This window comes from Pan troglodytes, chromosome 23 (assembly GCF_028858775.2).
Source record: "Pan troglodytes isolate AG18354 chromosome 23, NHGRI_mPanTro3-v2.0_pri, whole genome shotgun sequence".
Taxonomy (NCBI): Eukaryota; Metazoa; Chordata; class Mammalia; order Primates; family Hominidae; genus Pan; species Pan troglodytes.
This window is the reverse complement of record NC_086016.1, coordinates 21,738,992-21,756,278: the sequence shown is the minus strand read 5'-3', so window position 1 is coordinate 21,756,278 and position 17,287 is coordinate 21,738,992. Positions and strand designations below refer to the sequence as shown.

General features: G+C 63.3%; 2 protein-coding genes and 1 long non-coding RNA gene across 6 annotated transcripts; 1 reads left to right on the top strand and 2 right to left on the bottom strand.

Annotated features, from left to right (window-relative positions):
• Positions 1-364: 364 nt before the first annotated feature.
• Positions 365-1,708, bottom strand: GP1BB (glycoprotein Ib platelet subunit beta). The gene is made up of 2 exons (XM_009437791.3): positions 1,557-1,708; positions 365-1,282 (listed from the first exon to the last, which is right to left on the bottom strand). Exons 1-2 carry the CDS (start codon positions 1,564-1,566, stop codon positions 672-674), a joined length of 621 nt encoding a protein of 206 aa, XP_009436066.1. The 5' UTR covers positions 1,567-1,708; the 3' UTR covers positions 365-671.
• Positions 1,709-1,816: 108 nt separating this feature from the next.
• SEPTIN5 (septin 5) lies at positions 1,817-10,640 on the bottom strand. 4 transcript variants are annotated; one of them, XM_001166286.8, is made up of 12 exons: positions 10,510-10,640; positions 10,350-10,360; positions 5,439-5,535; positions 5,245-5,331; positions 4,899-5,022; positions 4,683-4,817; positions 4,471-4,588; positions 4,268-4,369; positions 3,401-3,497; positions 3,180-3,315; positions 2,797-2,899; positions 1,817-2,708 (listed from the first exon to the last, which is right to left on the bottom strand). In XM_001166286.8, exons 1-12 carry the CDS (start codon positions 10,550-10,552, stop codon positions 2,652-2,654), a joined length of 1,110 nt encoding a protein of 369 aa, XP_001166286.1. In that variant the 5' UTR covers positions 10,553-10,640; the 3' UTR covers positions 1,817-2,651. The 4 variants fall into 4 exon arrangements, with proteins under 4 accessions (XP_001166286.1, XP_009436067.2, XP_063664111.1 ...); XM_009437792.5 differs by lacking the exons at positions 10,350-10,360; positions 10,510-10,640 and adding an exon at positions 6,319-6,977; XM_063808041.1 differs by lacking the exons at positions 10,350-10,360; positions 10,510-10,640 and adding an exon at positions 5,925-6,723.
• On the top strand, positions 10,340-16,174 carry LOC129138531 (uncharacterized). The gene is made up of 2 exons (XR_008541856.1): positions 10,340-10,444; positions 15,329-16,174. It is a non-coding gene; the product is annotated as an uncharacterized LOC129138531 (long non-coding RNA).
• The last annotated feature ends 1,113 nt before the right edge of the window (positions 16,175-17,287 follow it).

Genomic DNA, 17,287 nt, shown 5'->3' with positions numbered 1-17,287 from the left:
CATTGTCCCCACAGCGTCCTCAGTGTCCACAGCGTCCTCACTGCCCCCAGTGTCCTTACTGTCCCCACAGCATCCCCACAGCGTCCTCACTGTCCCCACAGCATCCTCACTGCTCCCACAGGGTCCTCAGTGTCCCCACAACGTCCTCACTGGCCCCCACGTTATCACTTAGCATCTCTCTCATGCCTTCCCATGTGGCCTTTTGGGAGTGTGTCTGGAAGGGGAGAGGTCACCCACTGACTCCTGTCTGCCCCGGAGGTTAGGGTGGGCATGTAAGGATGTGTTTGTGTCCCCTTGAACCGCCTCCTGGGGCCTTTTCCTGAGTTTGGCGAGGGGAATTTCCAGGTCAGTCGTGCAGAGAAGACCAGATCAGAAGGGTTTATTCAGCACCAGAGTTTGGAAGGGAGACGCAGCAGGGTCTGGACCGCATTGTGCCCCATGGTCCTCCCAAGCCTGGAAGTGCGGGTTCGCCTCCCTTGGGGTAGGGTGGGCAGGAGTTCTGTCCCACGTGGTCTGGGCCTGCAGGTGGGGTGGGTCTGAGAGATTGGGCAGCGGAGGAGGCGGAGACCGGTCCAGGTTGGCGCGAGGGCCCCTCGGGCAGGGTCCTGTCGAGTTTGCAGGCCCGCGTTGCCCAGCGCCGGTTCTCTTCTCAGGACGCACCGGTTCTCTTCTCAGAACTCGTCGGTTCCGGCTCGCTCGGCCACCAGCGGGTCGGTCAGCGACAGCCGGGCTGCGGCGCGAGCGCGGGCCCGGGCCCGCAGCCTCCGCAGGCGGCACAGCAGCAGCACCAGCAGCAACGCGTGCAGCAGCCCAAGGCCCAGCAGCGCAAGCTGCGCCGCCAGCGCCCCCCAGCAGAGCGGGCCGGGAGCGCAAGCGGCGCGCAGCTCGTCCTCGGCCAGATAGGGCAGCAGGCGGCCGCGCAGCGCTGGGGGCGCCACGCAACGCAGGTCGCGGTAGGGCGCACGCTCGGGGCGGCCGGCCAGCCAGGCGCGCAGCGGCACAAGGCGGCAGTCGCAGCGCCAGGGGTTGGCGCCCAGGTGTGCGGTGCGCAGCGCGGGCAGCGCGTCCAGCAGCCCCGGCGGCAGCGCCGTCAGGTTGTTGCCGGTCAGCACCAGCTCGGTTGTGTCGACAGGGAAGGCGGTCGGCAGCGAGGCCCAAGTCAGCCCGCGGCGCCCGCAGTCCACGAGCGTCCCCGCGCAGCTACAGGGCGCCGGGCAACCTGCGGCCGGGCGGCTCGGCGGGGCCAGCAGCAGGAGCAGTAAGCTCAGCGCCCCGCGCGGCCCTGCAAGGGAAGCGCCGCAGTGAGCCGAGCGGTCGGCGGGCACCTGGGCGACGTCTCTGAGTACCCAGAGCGCCGGCCCGGCTCCATCCAGCCCCTGATGCCCGGCGTCCCGGTAGCCCGCCAGCCTCTCCACCCTGACCACCCCGCACGCCGGCTGGAAGTCCCCTCTAAGTCTGACCCAAGTCTCTCCCGGCTGCAGCCAAAGAACCAGAGCTCCTCTCAACCCGGGTCGGCCTAGGGAGCAGCTGGGGGCCCTACCGGACTCCAGACTCACCGGAGCCCATGGCGAGAAGACGGCGACCCGGCTTACTCTGGAGCGGGAGGCGTAGGCGGGAGAGCCGAGCGATAAGGCCGCCCCGCCCCTGCCACGCCCGCACCGACCACAGTGCTGCGGCCCGGCCAGAAATAGCCCAGAGGCCGCGAGGACGCGCGCTGCAGCGGCAGATAGCACACTATCGCCGGAGGCCGCAGGCCGCTCAGGCTTCCGCTCCCACCCGCTCTCAGGGGCACACGGAGCACTCGGACACCCGCTGCGACGTTCACCAACATTGTTCTCCTGTCACCAGGACAGGACGCGGCATTCACAACGGAACAAAACGGAGCATCGTGTGGCGGGAAGGGATCATGCGGGTGGGAAGATCGGGAGGCCGAGGCTCAGGATCCCGGCACACCACAGCGGTGCTGGGGAGAAGAGGCCTCGAGTGAGGGCAGGGGACCGCACCGAGAGTTGCCAGGAGGTGGCTCACCGCCCAGTGCCCCGGGGGCCCTCCAGGTCGGGCCGGGCTGTGGAGAAGGGGTGTAAGCGGTCACGGCCCCGCTCCTTGCAGCCTCTGGCCTCCTTATGTCTGGAGGGCTCCCATTTGATTCAGCCCAACCCTGCCCGCTAGGCGTCTGAGGATAAGAGAAGACTCGGCCCGCCTCGACAGAAAATAGGGCCTCAGCACTCGCTGGGTGACCCGCGGGAGCAGGCAAAGGAGGGCTCCCAAGTCCGTTCTGCAGCACTGGGGCAAGGAACAGACCCAGGATCCTGGGAATCCTCTTCTGCCTAGCTTTGCCTGCCTGCCAGAGCAGGGCCTGCGGTTTGGGTGCTGTGACCGTCCGGGGGCGGGGGAAAGGCAAGGGAGGCGGATCTCTGAAGTCCCGCCCAACTTCGCTCCTGATCCCCCAAGGTCAGAGAGGGCCAGCTGGGCGGGGGCTACGGTCCAGGCCCCTCGGAAGCAGACACAATGACCTGGGAGGGGGTGGTGCTGAGAATAAATTAGGGTCAGCTGGGGGCTGTGGCCCCGCGTCTCCGGGTCGGGAACAGTCCGGTCTGGGGTCCAGGGGTGCGAGGGCGTCCCGGAGACGGACGGTGTGTCCGCGGCGAGCGTCACTGGTCCTGCATCTGCTGCTTCATCCTCTGCAGCATCTCCTGCATGCGCCTCAGCTGCGGGCGGAGACAACCCGGCGGGTGAGCAGCACCGCGGGGGCGCATCCCTGACGCCCGCCTCCGCCGCCCCCGCCGCCCCACATACTTCCTCATCCTTCATCCTGATAAGCTTCTCAGTCTCGGCGTCCGGGGTGGGCAGCGGCAGGATCGGGATGGGGCTCTCCATGCGGCTGTCCTGGGTCAGTTTGCTGCGCGGGGCGGGGGGGAGGATGGGCGGGGCGGCGCCACCAGGAGGCTCAGCGTGGGCTGGCGATGCCTGGCCCATCCCCGCCACTGCTGAGGCCCTGCCCTCCGGAACCCTCACAGCCCTGGACTGGTTCTAGGGAGACCAGGCTCTGGGGGAGCGGGGGGGAGCTTAGGGAATGGTGCAAAGTTCAAGTCTGGGTGGGCTGACAGGACCGGCCCTTAGTTATGGAGACGTGGGCGGGGCCGGAGGGGCGAGGTCTGGCTGGCGGCTGGGGCGCGCACCTGGTCATCTGCTGGATGCAGTGCGCGCGGTAGTTCTCGTAGTGCACGTCGCACGTCACGTCCTTGAGGTCGTGCATATGCGTGCGGATGAGCATGTTGCGCAGCTTCACGAAGTCGCAGTGCGCCTGGTTCTCCACTGCGGGGTGGGGGTGGGTAGTGGGCTGGCGCCGGCCCAGGACAGCCTTCCCCCACCAGACCTGGTACCCCAAGACTCTACTCACCCTCCACGATCCCCCAGGGGTACAGTCGGCCCCGGACCCGCTGCCCCTTGGCCTCCACCACCGTGTTGCTGCCTATAACGGCGAAGGGCGCGCTCTCCTGGGGGAAGGAGGGAGAAGGGCTCACACCCGGTGAGCGTAATTGCACGGTTACTGATGGGAAACGGGCATGTAACTCCCGGGTCACCCCTCCAGCATCACCATCAACGATCTCTCCTCAAAGAGATCCTGGCGTTGCCCCTTTCTGGCCTCTCTGCCCCTGGTTGGAGCCAGAGCCCATGCGGCTCACATTCCAGGGCCTTTCCAGGCTATGCCCAACCAGGCATGCTCCCTCCTCATCTCCTCCCTCATCAAGAACCACCCCCTCCAGCTGCCCCTTCCCTCCCCAGGGCTGAGCCTATGTCTCCCCATGCTGATGCCCCTGCCCTGGTGGCCACCTGCCTCTGGCATGGTCTCCATCATCACTCTAGCTGCTGGGGCACCCAAAGCCACCAACCCTGGAGCTCAGAAATCTGGGAGCCAGGGTGTGCCACTGGGGCAGCCCTTTCCTCTGGTGACCCATGGGAAGAGGGTTGGGGTTGGGGGCCTGGCCCACTGCTGCACCTCTGGATCTGGGCAAGTGCTCCATACCTGCCCAGCACCACACGGGGCCCACATGACCCACCCCAGCCAGGCAAAGACATGGTGACCTTTACCTTCTAGCCCTGGATGAAGGGGGTACAGGTCCTCTACTCCTAGAACAAATGACTCTTGCCCCCAACTGGGCTGACCTGGCCCTCCTCCAGCAGGCTCAATGTGAAGGAGACAAAGCCCTCTGGTTCTGCCCCTCACCAGCTCCATCCCCCCTGCCCCACCAGTCTGCATGTTCACCTTCAGTTCCCGGTCCTGCTGCTTGAAGTCCTCATCCTCGTCCGAGTCACACTCAGGGAACTGGTATACATGGATCCCAAACTTGTCAATCTCCTCCCGGATCTGTGGTGGGGCAAGGACCATCAGATTTGAGGCCAGACAAGTCCCCCTGGTACTCTCAGCCCCAGGGTCCTGGCCAGGCCCCTGTGCGACGGCAGGCTCACCCGCTCCTTCAGCTTCCGGATCTCACTGGGGACAAGACAGTCAGCTTTGGCGATGAGAGGCACGATGTTGACCTTCTCATGCAATGCCTTCATGAAACCCACATCCACTGGCCGCAGCCTGCCGAGAGCAGCCAAGGGTGGGCATAGGCACAGCCAGGGGGCCATATTGTAGGGGGTGCACTCCCGAGCCTGGCCCCAGGACAGCCACACACCCATGCCCGAAGGGGGAGATGAAGTACAGGCAGCAGTGCACTCGGTTGTCTTGGATGTTCTTTCGGTTGAGGCCGCTCTCATCACGGAAGTACTGCTCAAACTGCTGGTCCACATAGTCGGTGATGGGCTTCCAGCTGTGGGCAGGAGGGAGGTGAGGCCAGGCCTGGAGTGCTGTGGCTGCCTAGGCAAGGCCTTTCTCAGCAGGCCGCACTCACCACTCGGTGTTGTTGACAGCGTCCCCGAATCCCGGCGTGTCCACGATGGTGAGCTTCAGCTTGACTCCCTTCTCCTCAATGTCCACCGTGTGTTTTAGAATCTCTACCGTCTGGCTGATGCGCTCTACGGGGAAGGGGCCACTGGAGGGGCCTCTCCAACCCTCAGCCCCTCACCCTTGGCAGCCAGGACCCTCGTCCTCATCCATCTTGGTGCCTTGGCCCTACCCCCAGGGGACCCACACCGCGAGAACAGAACAGTGGGAGCTGGACCTGAAAGGGAGTCCTTGGAGAGGTCCCATGGAAGGGGACCGGGGATCAGTGCCAGGGCCTCCTGGGGGCCACTCACCCTCAGCACTGAGCAGCTTCCGGTCCTTATACAAGTCTGTCAGGAAGAGGCTGTGGACCAGTGTGGACTTCCCCAGGCCTGACTCACCTGCACACAGGTACAGAGAAGGAGCTGGGTTAGGTCTGGGGCTCCAACGACAGAGCTTGGCTGGCCAGGGACCCCAGCCACTCCCCCGAGGAGCCTGGCCCACTCACCAGCCACCATGAGTGTGAAGTCAAAGCCTTTCTTCACCGACTTGCGGTGCACCTGGTTGGGCAGTGTGGCGAAGCCCACGTACTGCTTGTCAATGTCCTGGGGACAGGATGGAACAGGTTAGGGACACAAAGGTTTCTCCAGAAGCCCAATACCCTGTCTCTTACCAAATGCGGTATGAGGAGACAGCAGAGGGTACGGTTCCCAGGGTGGGGCATTTCGTTGGCAAAAATAAGGGGAGGGCCCGTGGGCAAAAGCCTGGAGATAAGAAGGCAGGCGAGGTGGCGGCAGGAGAAGACACCCCTGGCCCCAATCCCAGGGAGGGCTCTGCAGGGACCGACACTGTGTTTATCCCGTGGGGAGATGTCAGGCCGCAGCAGGCACAGGCGATGTCCTCCCTCCTCGGGCAGAGGGCAGCAGGATTGGGACCCCTGGGACACACTCAAGGCCCTCCATAAGCCGGAGAAGCTGGGGGCCTCAACACTCACCCCTCCGGAGAGTGCCAGGGGGCGGGAGGCCCCACCTGGCCCGGATCCAGCCGCGGGGGTGGCGGCAGCGGCGGTGGCGGAGCAGCGCCTATTTATAGACCGCGGCACCGAGCCTCCCCCGCCCGCGCGCCCAGGCGCCCAGCCCCCGCAGACCCTTGGGGCCCCTGGAGGGGTCCCACGGCCGCATTCTCCGCCGCGTTTTGGAATCGCGTGAGGTGAGGCCTGGACAGGGCACGTCGCCCCACCGTGGGGCCGCGGACCTGCGAGGCCGCTGCGGAGGGAAGGGCTGAGCCTAGACGCTGGCGGGCCGTGACGCGCGGGGACGGGGACCCCATGCCGAGTCCCGGAGCCCGCGGGGTCACAGACCCACGTTCCGCCCTCTCCACACACGCACCTTGAGCCGCCTCTGGGCCTGGGTCCGCGGCGACAGCAGCTGCTCCACCAGGCGGTCCTGGGGCGCTGCCAGCGAGTCCATCGCGGCGACCCCCGCAGGCCCACGGGCACGCTCGGACCCCAGGCCCGGTCAGGCTGCCAGAGCCCGGCGACAGCGAGGGACCTTGGCGCGGCTCTGCCTTAGGCTGCGTTCTCCACCCCGTTTTGCGGACGCGGGAAGTGAGGCCTGGACAGGGCACGTCGCCTACCGGGGGGATCGTCGACCCCCGAGGCCGACCGAGCCATCCCCCTGACTGGGCGAACTGGCCCCAAGCTGTGGCGGCGTCGCAGTCCGGGCAGGCCCCGCTCCCGCACCCGAGCCAGAGGCGGGGCGTCGCAGGCGCCCGCGGAGCGCGCGGCGGGGGGCGGCAGAGACGGCCCCGCCCGCCGTCGCCGGGAAACGGTCGCCTGGAAATTGGGCCGCGGGCGGAGCCACTCGAAAGCGGCTGCGGAGGGCAGGGCTAAGCCGAGGCGCGGACGGGCCATGGCTCGCGTGGACCGGGAGCCCTGCCGCGCCCCCGGGCCTCAGTCCGGGCTCCAGGACAGCAGGAGGGGACGACCGGGTCCTGCACGCGGGCCGGGGCGGGCCGGGAGTCGGTAGCCACCGCGCGTCCCGCCCCCAAGAGGTGCTGCGCGGCTTCCGCCCGCCAGAGGGCGCCGGAGGCCGCTCCCGGGACCCACGCGCAACAGCGCGGGTACCCGCCCAGTTCAGGGCCCGCCGTCTTCTCGCAGACTTGCCCGAAAACCTCCCGGCGGCGTCTCGACGCCCCAAGTGCCCACAGACACGCCGCGCCCTGCACCCCTCCCCAGCCCTGCTTGGGGCTGACCTGCCCCGTGCGTGCGTGCGCGCGTGTTTGTGTGTGCGCGTCCGTGCGGGTGTGTGTGTGTAATGCCTGCGTGTGTGCGCGTGTATACATGCGTGTATGCGTGTGTGTGTACGTGTGTGCATGCATTGGGTATGTGCGTGTGCGCGGGTGTGTGCATGTGTGTTTGGTGGACTCTTTCCCGGTGCGGCGCCCCAAGACATTCGGGGGACCAGAGGAGGGCAGAGCCCACCTTTTCTGAAGTCCAGCCTGCCTGCCCCCTAGGAGGCTTAGGGTGGACAGGGGAAGGGGAAGGGGAAGGGGAAGGGGGAGGGGGAGGGGAGGGGGCAGGCTGCCAGAGTACTGGAGGTCCCTGCAAAACTTGGAAGCCCCCGCCAGCCTGCTGAATAAACACCAGCCACCCATGCGCTGCCCTGCAGCCCTCAGGTGGCCCTGCCCTCAGAGACAGGGGTGGGGGTGGGATGGGACCCATCTCCCACGTGCTTCTGTGGACATTCCCTTGCCCTCTGAGCATCCTCACCAGCTCTGACCCACAGGATTGCAGGGACTGGGAGCTCCTGCCAGCCGGGCCTCCCTCCCATGTGGCTACTCCAGGGACTGCGGGGGTCTCCAGAGCTCCGCTCTGTGGGCCACCCACCTCCATGACCCCAGTAGAATCCCAACAGGCAAGCCCAGCGGAGCAGGACATGGGGCCTGGAAAGGTTCCAGGGTAGGACTGGTCAGGCCAAGCCCCTGCACATTAGAACATTAGAAGCTGGAGGCCCCAACCCCACCCCACCCGCCACCAGCCCTCCCTTAGGCTCTCCTGGCTGAGAGACCTCCTCCACTCCCTGTCCAAGCCCTGGTCCTGTTGTGGGGCCTGGACCACTGGCACCTGGGGAGGAGGGGCAGGCCCACAGCTGGGAACAGGAGAGCCTTTCATCCCAGGGAAAGGGGGCAGCTCCAGGCCCCCCAGCTCTACCAGTGCATCCCTCAGTCCTTGCTGCCAGAAAACCTCCTCACTGGCCCCAGCCTTCCATGGCCCTGACCTGCAGGAAGCCTCTAGGCTGAGTTCCACCCAGTTTCCAACTGAGGGTCCACACCTCGAAGCCCAGCACCCACCCAGACAGGCTGGCATCTCAGGCCCAGGGCATCTCCAGGAAGACAGACAGCCCTGGGCCTAGGCCTCAGGCTAGGAGGTGTCTAACAGAGTGTGTGGCTCTCAGACTGCCTGCCTCAGTTTCCCCATTGGTAAGGCACAGCCTCTGGGGAGGCCCAGGTCAGGAGGGCAAGAATCTCACTCTCAGCGTTCAACCCACCTGCCCTGCCACCCACTGGGGCCCAGTCAGGGCCTGTGGATTCCCTGGGGGAGCCTCAAGGAAGGGGCCCTACCTGCCACCCCCTTTCTCTGGTCCCCAAGTGACAAAAGATACTACCAGGGCTTCCTGAGCCATATGACACAGCTGCGCCCATCTCCACCCAATGCCTGAGCCTCTCAGGCACTTCCATTCTTAGAATCACCCGAGTCAGCTCTGGGAGCAGCAGCCAGGGCTAAGAGATCACCGGTGCTGCCTGTGAGGAGGTGGGGCACAGAGCGTAGTGACGGAACTCCCCCAATGCCTCTACAGCCCCCTTTCAAAGAGCAAAAAGAATGCTTGGACAGGCTGAGGCTCAGCAACGGTGGTAGCAGGGAAGCTGCCATGTGCTTCCAGCTCCCCCAGACCCACTGGCCACCCAGACACCTGGCCTGGCTCCTGCTCTGGGGCTCCCTTCCTTGGCCACACAGTGCCTTCTTCCTCTGGGCTTGGAGGCCTGGGAGGCCTGGGATGGGGTGAGGTGGACTCCCGGTTGACCTCAAACGATGGGCAACTCAGCAGGAGGGGGTCCCCACCCTGCAGTAATGGGCAAGAGAACCTGGCTGCACCCAACAGCAGTGGCTGGAGCCCAGGGTCTCAGAGTGCCCTTGGGTCAAGCTGGGGACACCTGCAGGCACAGGAGAAGCCTCAGGGGCCTGGCCTCCTGGCTCTCCCAGCCTCAGTTCCTTCCATTTCCCTCAAACAGTAGCCTGACACATGTGTCCCTGCATCTCAGGCTTTGTCTGACCTGCTGTGATGGGGAGGCAGCTCCCAGCCTGGCTCCCCAAGGGGCCCCTCCCAGAGAGCCTCATCCACCTCTGGGTGGGGTGTGTCCCTTCCAGGAGAATGGCACTGGTCAGCCAGTGACTCCCCCAGCTCCTGGCCCCCCTGCCCAGCCCTCCTGCCCTGCCTGCTGCACCCTGGGCCAGGACTCTGGAGTTCCACTCAGCATCCATGGCTCCTGAGAAACTCCATCCCTGATGGGGGCTGCCAGTGCCACCCTGGTGCCAGAATTGGGCTCTTCTTTTTTCCTCCAAAGATGGCTGAGCTCAAGCCAGAGAGGACACCAGCAAGCTTTCCCCAGCCCCCCCAGCCCACCTGGTTGTCAGCCCCCGCCCCACTCCAGGGGCCTCACAGCATTGTTTAACCCTGAGCTCGGCTGGGTTTCACCCAGGTGCCTAGACCAGCCTGCTGCCCAGTCTTGCTTTCCTGGAGGGTGGGGCCAACCCTTTTGAGAAGCCACAAGCCTATTTGTACCCACAGGGTCCCAGGACCCATCTGGGCACCCAGAATGACTCAGACCAGACCCTGGGGGTTCCCAATCTGGGGAAGAGTCCCTGTTGCAGACCCAAACACTCGAATTTGTGTGTGGGGAGGGAAAGGGGCATGAAGGTGCAGGGGAGGTGGGGGGTGACCACAGGCCCTCTGCTGTAGGGCTGTTCAGGGACTGTGCTGGCTGATGGAGCCTGACTCCCCTCCCCCAGCCTGGCCTGCCACGACCATGGCCTCACCCAGGACCCCCAGCTCATGGCCTACAGGCCAGGTCAGCAGGAGATGCTGGCGCTGGCCCTGTGGGAGGGGGACACTCTGCCCATCCCCCCATCCTGGGGAGGGGCGCAGGGTCCCTGCTGTGCGGGTCAGGGGACCAGGGCCCCCACTCCTCTCCTCTGAAGCCCCAGGCGCGGCGGCACTGCCCGGCTGACAATCGGTGATCGCGACAGGGCTGGGTGAGGGCCGGCGGGGGCGGGGTCGCGCCTGGGCGCCCGCGGCGCTAGTGTCACAATGGGTGACAGCCGGCCGGGTCTCCCGGCGGGGGAGCGGCGCTGCGCACGTACCTGCTTGTCCTCTGCGGGGTCGGGGTCGGGGTCGAGTCCGGGTCCGGTTCCGAGCGGGTCCGGGCCGGCGGGCGGGGGAGAGACGGAGAGACACGGTGAGAGGCGCGCGGGCGGCGGGGACAAAGGCGCGCGCGGGCACGCGGGCGGGCGCCGGGCTCACCTGGGGTCGCCAGCTTGCTCTTGTACCGCAGGCCTGTGCTCATGGTGGCCGCCGGCGGGGGACGTGCGGGGCGGGCTCGCGGGCGGGGCGCGACGACAAGCGGCGGAGGCCGAGGCCGGGCTGCGGGGTGAGCGGCCCCTCCGCGCCGCCGCCGCCGCCCGCCCCGCCCGCGCGCCCGGCAGCCAATCGGCGCCCGCCGCGCCCACGCGCGACCCAGCGCGGCCCGGGGGGGCGGGGACCCAGGCCCCCCACCATGGGCCCGAGCCCGCGGCCTCGGGGCGACGCCCTCGCCTCCCACAGCCCTGGCCGCGCCCGGGGTCACCCGACCAGACCCGCGCCGCCCCCGCCCTGCACGGCTGTTCCTGCCGGCCTCCTCCCCGCCACCTCCCCGCCACCTCCCCGGTGCCCCAGCCCAGGCCCAGCCTTACGCTCCCCCCGCCCTCGCTGGGACCCGGGTCCATGCCGGTCCTCGGACCATCCGTCCGGTGGCCCTTCTCTAAAGCCTGCCCTGGCTTTCCGGGCCAGACCCTGCACGCTCCGCCCCACCCCGCCGAGGTCGTGTGGACTCGGGAGGCGGTGGCCTGAGCAGGGATGGTCCTGGCGCGGCTGGCCAGTGCCCAGCATTGCCCCTGCTGACCGCTCGGTGCTGCGCAGACCTGCTCCGCGAGCAGACGCACCTGGCAGGCTGTAGGCCACAGGCTTTTGGGCAGTGGTCCGGCCTCTCTCTTCCTGGGCTGTAAAATGGGATTATTTGTGAAGAGGAGTGATCTGACGTGTCTGGCAGGACCGGCACTGACCGTCTCACCCCAGCTCTGCGCCTGCTTCTCTGCTGACCCATAGGCTGTGGGGATGCTCCAGGCAGACCCGATCCCACCCTGCGGAGAAGGCTTGTAGGGGACCGAGGGGCACTGTGAAGGCAGGGCCAGGGCCTGCACCCCATTTACAGAGGGGGAAGTTCAGGCCCTAATCTTCAGTGAGTCAGCCAGACTCAGTGACTGAGAGCAAGTCTCTCCGGTCATTTGTGTCACTATCACATTCCCAGGTGTCCTCCGCCTGGACTTTCCCAAAGTGTCCCCAGGCGGCACCTCTGAAGGCTTTGGGGCTGTCAGGCTTGCGGTCACCACCTCCCCAGGTGAGGGCCCCCTTGTATGGAGATGTCTCCTGCACCCCGTATAGACAGTACCTCCACAGCCAGGGAATCCGCCTCTGCTCCCCACCCGTCCTGTGCCCCTTGGTCCCTCTGCTGGCCCGTGGGCTCCCTGGGTGGAGGGGGGTGTCGCTAGGGCCTTTCCATCTCTGAATCACCAGCACCCAGCACGGTAAGTGAAAAATTCATGTAAGCCGCGTCTTTGTTCCACAGTCCTTGCTCTGCTGCATTCTGTGGCCAGAGCGCCGTTGACCATAACCCTGCTCTGGGTCTAGAACTCTAACCAGTGTGGGGATCCCCCACAGTCCCAACCTCTCATCCAAGATGTGTTTGGAACTCAGGCTTTTTTGTATACATCATACATTATGTGGCACCTCTTTGGAACCTGGGGCTGCTCCTCATAATCAGACCCATTTATATTTTCGGGGCAAAACATATGTATTCAGGTGAACTGGAAGAAATAAAGACAGTAAGTGATGGCGCATCAGTTCAGGTCCAGCTTTGCCACTGAGTTTTGAAAAACCTTTATGTTTCTGAGCTTTGGAGAATTTGGAATTTCGATAAAGAAATGTGTGTCGAGGTCAGGAGATCAAGACCTGGGTAACACGGTGAAACCCCGTCTACTAAAAATACAAAAAATTAGCTGGGCATGGTGGCACACGCCTGTAGTCCCAGCTAGTCAGGAGACTGAGGCAGGAGAATCACTTGAACTCAGGAGGCGGAGGTTGCAGTGAGCCGAGATCGCACCACTGCACTCCACTCCAGCCTGAGCCAAAGAGCCAGACTCCGTCTCAAAAAAAAAAAAAAAAAAAGAATGTGTGTGTGGGGGTAGGGGCACTCAAAGGGCCAGGCAGGACTTCTGAGCATAGACAGGACTTTTTGGAAAGAATTGGAAAATGATGGTTGGCTGTTCACCACGTGCTGACCCATGCAAGCCTGTGCTTGTGGAGATAAAGGAGGAGAGACAGGAGCCCTGCCCAGGGGGAGGCAGGCGGCCTGTGAAAGGCACCAGCTCAGCGCCCCTCCCCATGGCTCAGGTGGCAGGGCAGCTCTGGACAGCCTTGGGTTAGGGGGTTTGAACTTGGCCTTGAGACAAGTGCATAGCAGGTCAAGGGCATAGCTCAAAGGGTGGGAGGCACATGTATACAGGAGTAATAGGTTTTAAAACAAATCTGGAGATAGAAGACAAGAAAGATGAGGAATACGGCATAAACATGATCTTTTTTTAAAAAGTCTGTCCCAAAAGATTACTTACAGAAATGCAGTTAGATTGGAGACCAGTGTTTAAGGGACAGCCAGCCTGGAGGCTGATGGAATATATAGGACTGGGAGCCACTCCTTGGAAGAGTGAAGTCAAGGGTGGTCCTGGGTCAGCACCTCATGTAAAATGCCTGGGCTGGAAGGGGGAGGCGGCATCTGCTCCCTTACTCTGGGACTTTGGTCACCATGACTGTGAGTGCAGGGACAGCCCGAGTCCCTCCACAGACACATCGAGGCTGCACCCTGTCTAGCTGGGAGGCCTGCTGGATGGCATAGTGTCTGCATGGGACATTTCTGAAGTCAGGAAAATGGGTCATGAAGGCATCGGTCAGCAGACGCGTCTCCAGTTCTGCCAGGTGAGGCTTTGAGATACTGGCCACCACAATGGAGGCTGACAGCCCAGTGAAACCCTTATTATGCTCCTGTTCACCAAAAAGCCAACCAGGCAGGCCTGGTGGCTCACGCCTATCATTGTAGCACTTTCGGGGGCCAAGATGGGAGGATGACTTGAGGCCAAGAGTTTGAGACCAGTCTGGGAAAGAATGTGAGACCCCGTTTCTATAAATATTAAAAATTAAAAAAAAAAAACCTGGCTGTGGTGGCATGAGTCTGTAGTCTCAGCTACTCAGGAGGCTGAGGCCAGAGGCTCACTTGAGCCTGGGAGTTTGAGGCTGCATGCAGTGAGCCGTGATGGTGCCACTGCACTCCAGCCTGGGCAACAGAGTGAGACCTTGTCTCAAAAAAAACGAAAAAACAAACAAACAACACCCAAGCCTTGGGGCTGTGGCTGATATCAGGGGGGCTGGAGCCACGGGGCAGTGGTCTGAACACACATACTTACCTCTCCAAGATGCCATGGCTTGAAAGAAAACTGCCTGCCAAAGTGGGTGTGTGCATCCACTTTCCCCAGCAGGCAGAGGAAGCGCTGGCTGTGGTACAAAAAGAAGTAAATAAAGCACTCCTGTGTGAAAAAAAAATGCTATTTTTTAATTCATAAGGAAAAGAAGTTAATGAATAAAAAAATAAGCTACACCAAGAAAAATCTGTTCAACCAACTTGGGCTACAAATAGCTTGACTCTTTTCAGAAAAAGCCTCTTAGTGAAGAAATTCTCCAGAGGCTGCATTTGAACCATGCTGGGCCTCCCTCAGCACACAGGGGAGTGAGTGCCCCAGGGCTGGGACCCGGAGAAGGATGGAGCTGGTGGGGAGGTGGCAACGGTGATGGCGACGAAAGAATAAGGCACCTGCCATTGGCCCTTGGGAGCAGGTCTTGTGGGTGACAGGCCTCAGAGGGGGAGCAGTTTGCTCCAGGTGACACATGTCCCCACACTCCCAAGCCTGTCATCTGCAGTTAGGGCTGAGGCCACCACTGACAGGTTCCAGATGGCTCAGTCCATCTGAGGCTGAGGATGAGGGAAGAGGCCAAGATGCATGCAGGGTGTCAGGCACCTGAGAGCCCCACAGCCCTACCTGCATGATCAACTCGGGCAACCCTGACCTGTGCTGGGAATGGGGTGATTTTTCACCCTGAGTAGACGCAGGAAGTGGAGGTCAGGGCACGGTGGAGATCTGCTTGAGACTAAACAGCCGAGACTAGAACCCAGGACCGTGGAGCCCAGGCCTGACTCCTGCAAAGTGCTGTGACCTGGTCGCGGCCCAGCCAGGGGCTGTCCCAATCAGGCAGCTGCTCGAGGCCTGAGCTCACATCCCTTCTATCCCCTGAATTCACCAGCAACCTGATGGGTCCCGGATGACCCTCCTGACCCCTGCATTTTTCTACTGCTCTCATGCTCCTGTCCCTGCTGTTCCTGAAGCCCTCGCCCGCCAACCCTGTGAGATTTGAACCCACCCCCAGCACCTGGGGGCTCCGAGGGAGGCCGTGTGACCTGCAGCTTCATGCCCCTGCACCTTGGCACTAGTGTGCCCCCTGCCTGGGCTGCCCTTCTCTAGCTCTGCCGACCCAGCAGCACTGTCTCCAGCCCCTCCGGGCCCACCGTGCCCTATGCTGGCCTCTCTTCTGCAGGACATGGCCTGCCAGGCAGCTGACTCCCAACTGGCTCCCTGGCCCCCACACTCAGCCCCTGTCTGGCACCTGGGAAGCTCAGCAGCATCAGCTCCTGCTGGGTGGGGGCACAGGCTCCTAGGCGTGGATTCACAGGGCCGGCAAGGAGGGCCTGACTAAAGAGCCAGGCTCTGGGGAGCTTCAGACTGCATATTCTGAATCCCAAAACCTCTACTGGCTGCAGAGGGGTGCTTGTGTGCTCAGCCCAGCTCAGGGGGGTGTGCGGAGACCAGAAGGTTCTGGGGCGTCCTCCCTGCTCCCAAAGGCAGTGGCTGTCACCGAGCACAAGGGGAAGTGTGTGCACAGTGAGGATTCTACTGAAGAATGTTTTCCTTGATCTCCTTTTCAGAAAAATGTAAGGGGGTCACTACACAAATCAGTCCTCATCACCGATGGGAAGACATGCCCATTAGAAGAGCACAGAACCCACAGCAGCTGTCTCTGCCTGGAGGGTGCCGCCTGGCCCTGCTTAAAGCCGCCTATGTCTTGCAGCGGTGGACAGAATAGGGCTTCAAGGGGGCTGAGTCTCAGTCCACACCAAGTCCCTGATTCCCTGGGCAGCTGGAGTGAGTGCTACAAAGGGCGCCTGTGCTCCACGGCAGGGAGCCAGCCTGGATCCAGAGCTGAGGGTCTGAGGGAGGTGGGTCTGCAGCCACATCTGATGGGCCTTCAGAGTCCCCTGAAGGCATCTGGGACGGCGCCTGCAAGATAACACAGAGAACAGCCCAGGGTAGGGACCAGGCGTGCAGTGTGACTCAGCTGGGAAGAGCTCCCCAGGGTAGGGGGCGGAGGGGAACCCTCCACAGGGATGCTGCCTGAGGGGGCTGCACGGGACCATCCCCAGGCTGTCCTGGCAGGCAGAGGTCCTCACTGCAGTTCTGTGATTTTATGAGAAGCTGAAGGTGGAAGAATAGCAGATGAATGAAGAGATGTGAAATGGCACCAATGTTGATATTCTCCTGTGTCATGCATTGAAGCATGACAAACATCCCACGGGAGCAAGCGCTTGCGAAAGGCAGAGAGCAGGGCCAGAGCACGGTGACCTAGATCCTGCGGCTCACCCCACCCCTCCATCACAAAGAGCTCAGCGCTGGGCTCCAGGGACTGGCTCCAGCTCCCCACTGCATCTACCTCCCAGTCAGGCAAGAGAGATCTGAAAATCACTCTGGAATAAACAGGACCCTACTGTCCCGTCTTCAGGACCTCTGTTCCCTGGACCCTGGTGCTGCGTGCAAATGCACTGCCCGTTGCACACCCAGGCTCCCACGGGGAAGGTGGTTGCCAGAGCCCTCAACTAGGCGGTCCATCACCTGGTTTCGAGGCCTCAGGTGATGGCTATACCTGGGTGAGGACGAGGACCCCAGTCTCAGCTCATTCCCTGCCATTGTGTCCTCTCCAGGCCCCGGACTGAACGCCACGGAGGCCGCCTCTCCCATGGAGGACAGCCAGAGCTCTGCCTGCCCCAGACTGCACAGCACACATTGCTGCGGGGGCGGATGGTGTGGGTCAGGAGGGTGAGGAGCTGCCATCCCCGGGTGCCATGGCCAGGGCCATTGGCAGAGCGGGGCCGGCCTGCGTGAGGGCTCCTGCTCCCACTTGCAGGGCGTGGTGGCAGCTCTGCCCTGCTCCTCATTTGCCCCAGGTTGGACCCCATTTCCCATCAAGCATGTGTTGCACCCATTGTAGGCTGGAGCCATGATCAGCCCTGAGCAGGGGATTCCCCGTTGGTGGAGATAGACACACCCTGTACCAGGATGCCGCCAAAGTCCTTCCACTTGACTGGGGAAAGCATGTCGCTGGACCTCCGTGGCCAGTGGCCAGCCGGCTGTCATGTCCTGGACTGAAGTGGATTCCTGCCCCTCCTTGTTCCAAAGGCTGCCTTTAAAGTGGTGGAGCCTTTTAGGGTCCCCTAGAGATGGGGGAGCAGCAGGAGACAGAGCCCCTAAGACAGGGGCTGCTTTTGCAGGAAAGGAGGGGCCCCTTGTCCTCGCCGGAAAAGCAGGCAGGAGGTACGAGGCTCAGCCCTCAACCCTGCATGCTTTGACCAGCATCCCCTCAGAGGTGGCCGAGCAGGTTTCAGCCAAAGAAGGAAGCATGATCAGGTGCACCTGGGAGCTGAACCCGGGGAGACCCAAGCGGGGCCTTGCAGGGCAAAGGAGTTACTCTGTCCCCTCCCCGGGGCTCTTGCCGAAGGGCTCGTTCTGCAGCCAGGGATCTTCACAGCCATTCAGCTGCAGGCCCGTCCTGAGTGAGTCCTGCCGCCTCTCGCCTGGTGAGCAGCTGTGTGTGGCCCTCTTGGCAGGACAGT

Bases quoted from the DNA above. Each gene is read 5' to 3' on its own strand.
- SEPTIN5 (XM_009437792.5), bottom strand. From the start codon at position 6,399: ATGGACTCGCTGGCAGCGCCCCAGGACCGCCTGGTGGAGCAGCTGCTG. The intron at 5,536-6,318 runs GTGCGTGTGTGG...TCCTGTCCCCAG, and splicing joins AGGCCCAGAGGCGGCTCAAG to GACATTGACAAGCAGTACGT. The intron at 5,023-5,244 runs GTGAGTGGCCCC...CCTTCCCCGTAG, and splicing joins GAAGCTGCTCAGTGCTGAGG to AGCGCATCAGCCAGACGGTA.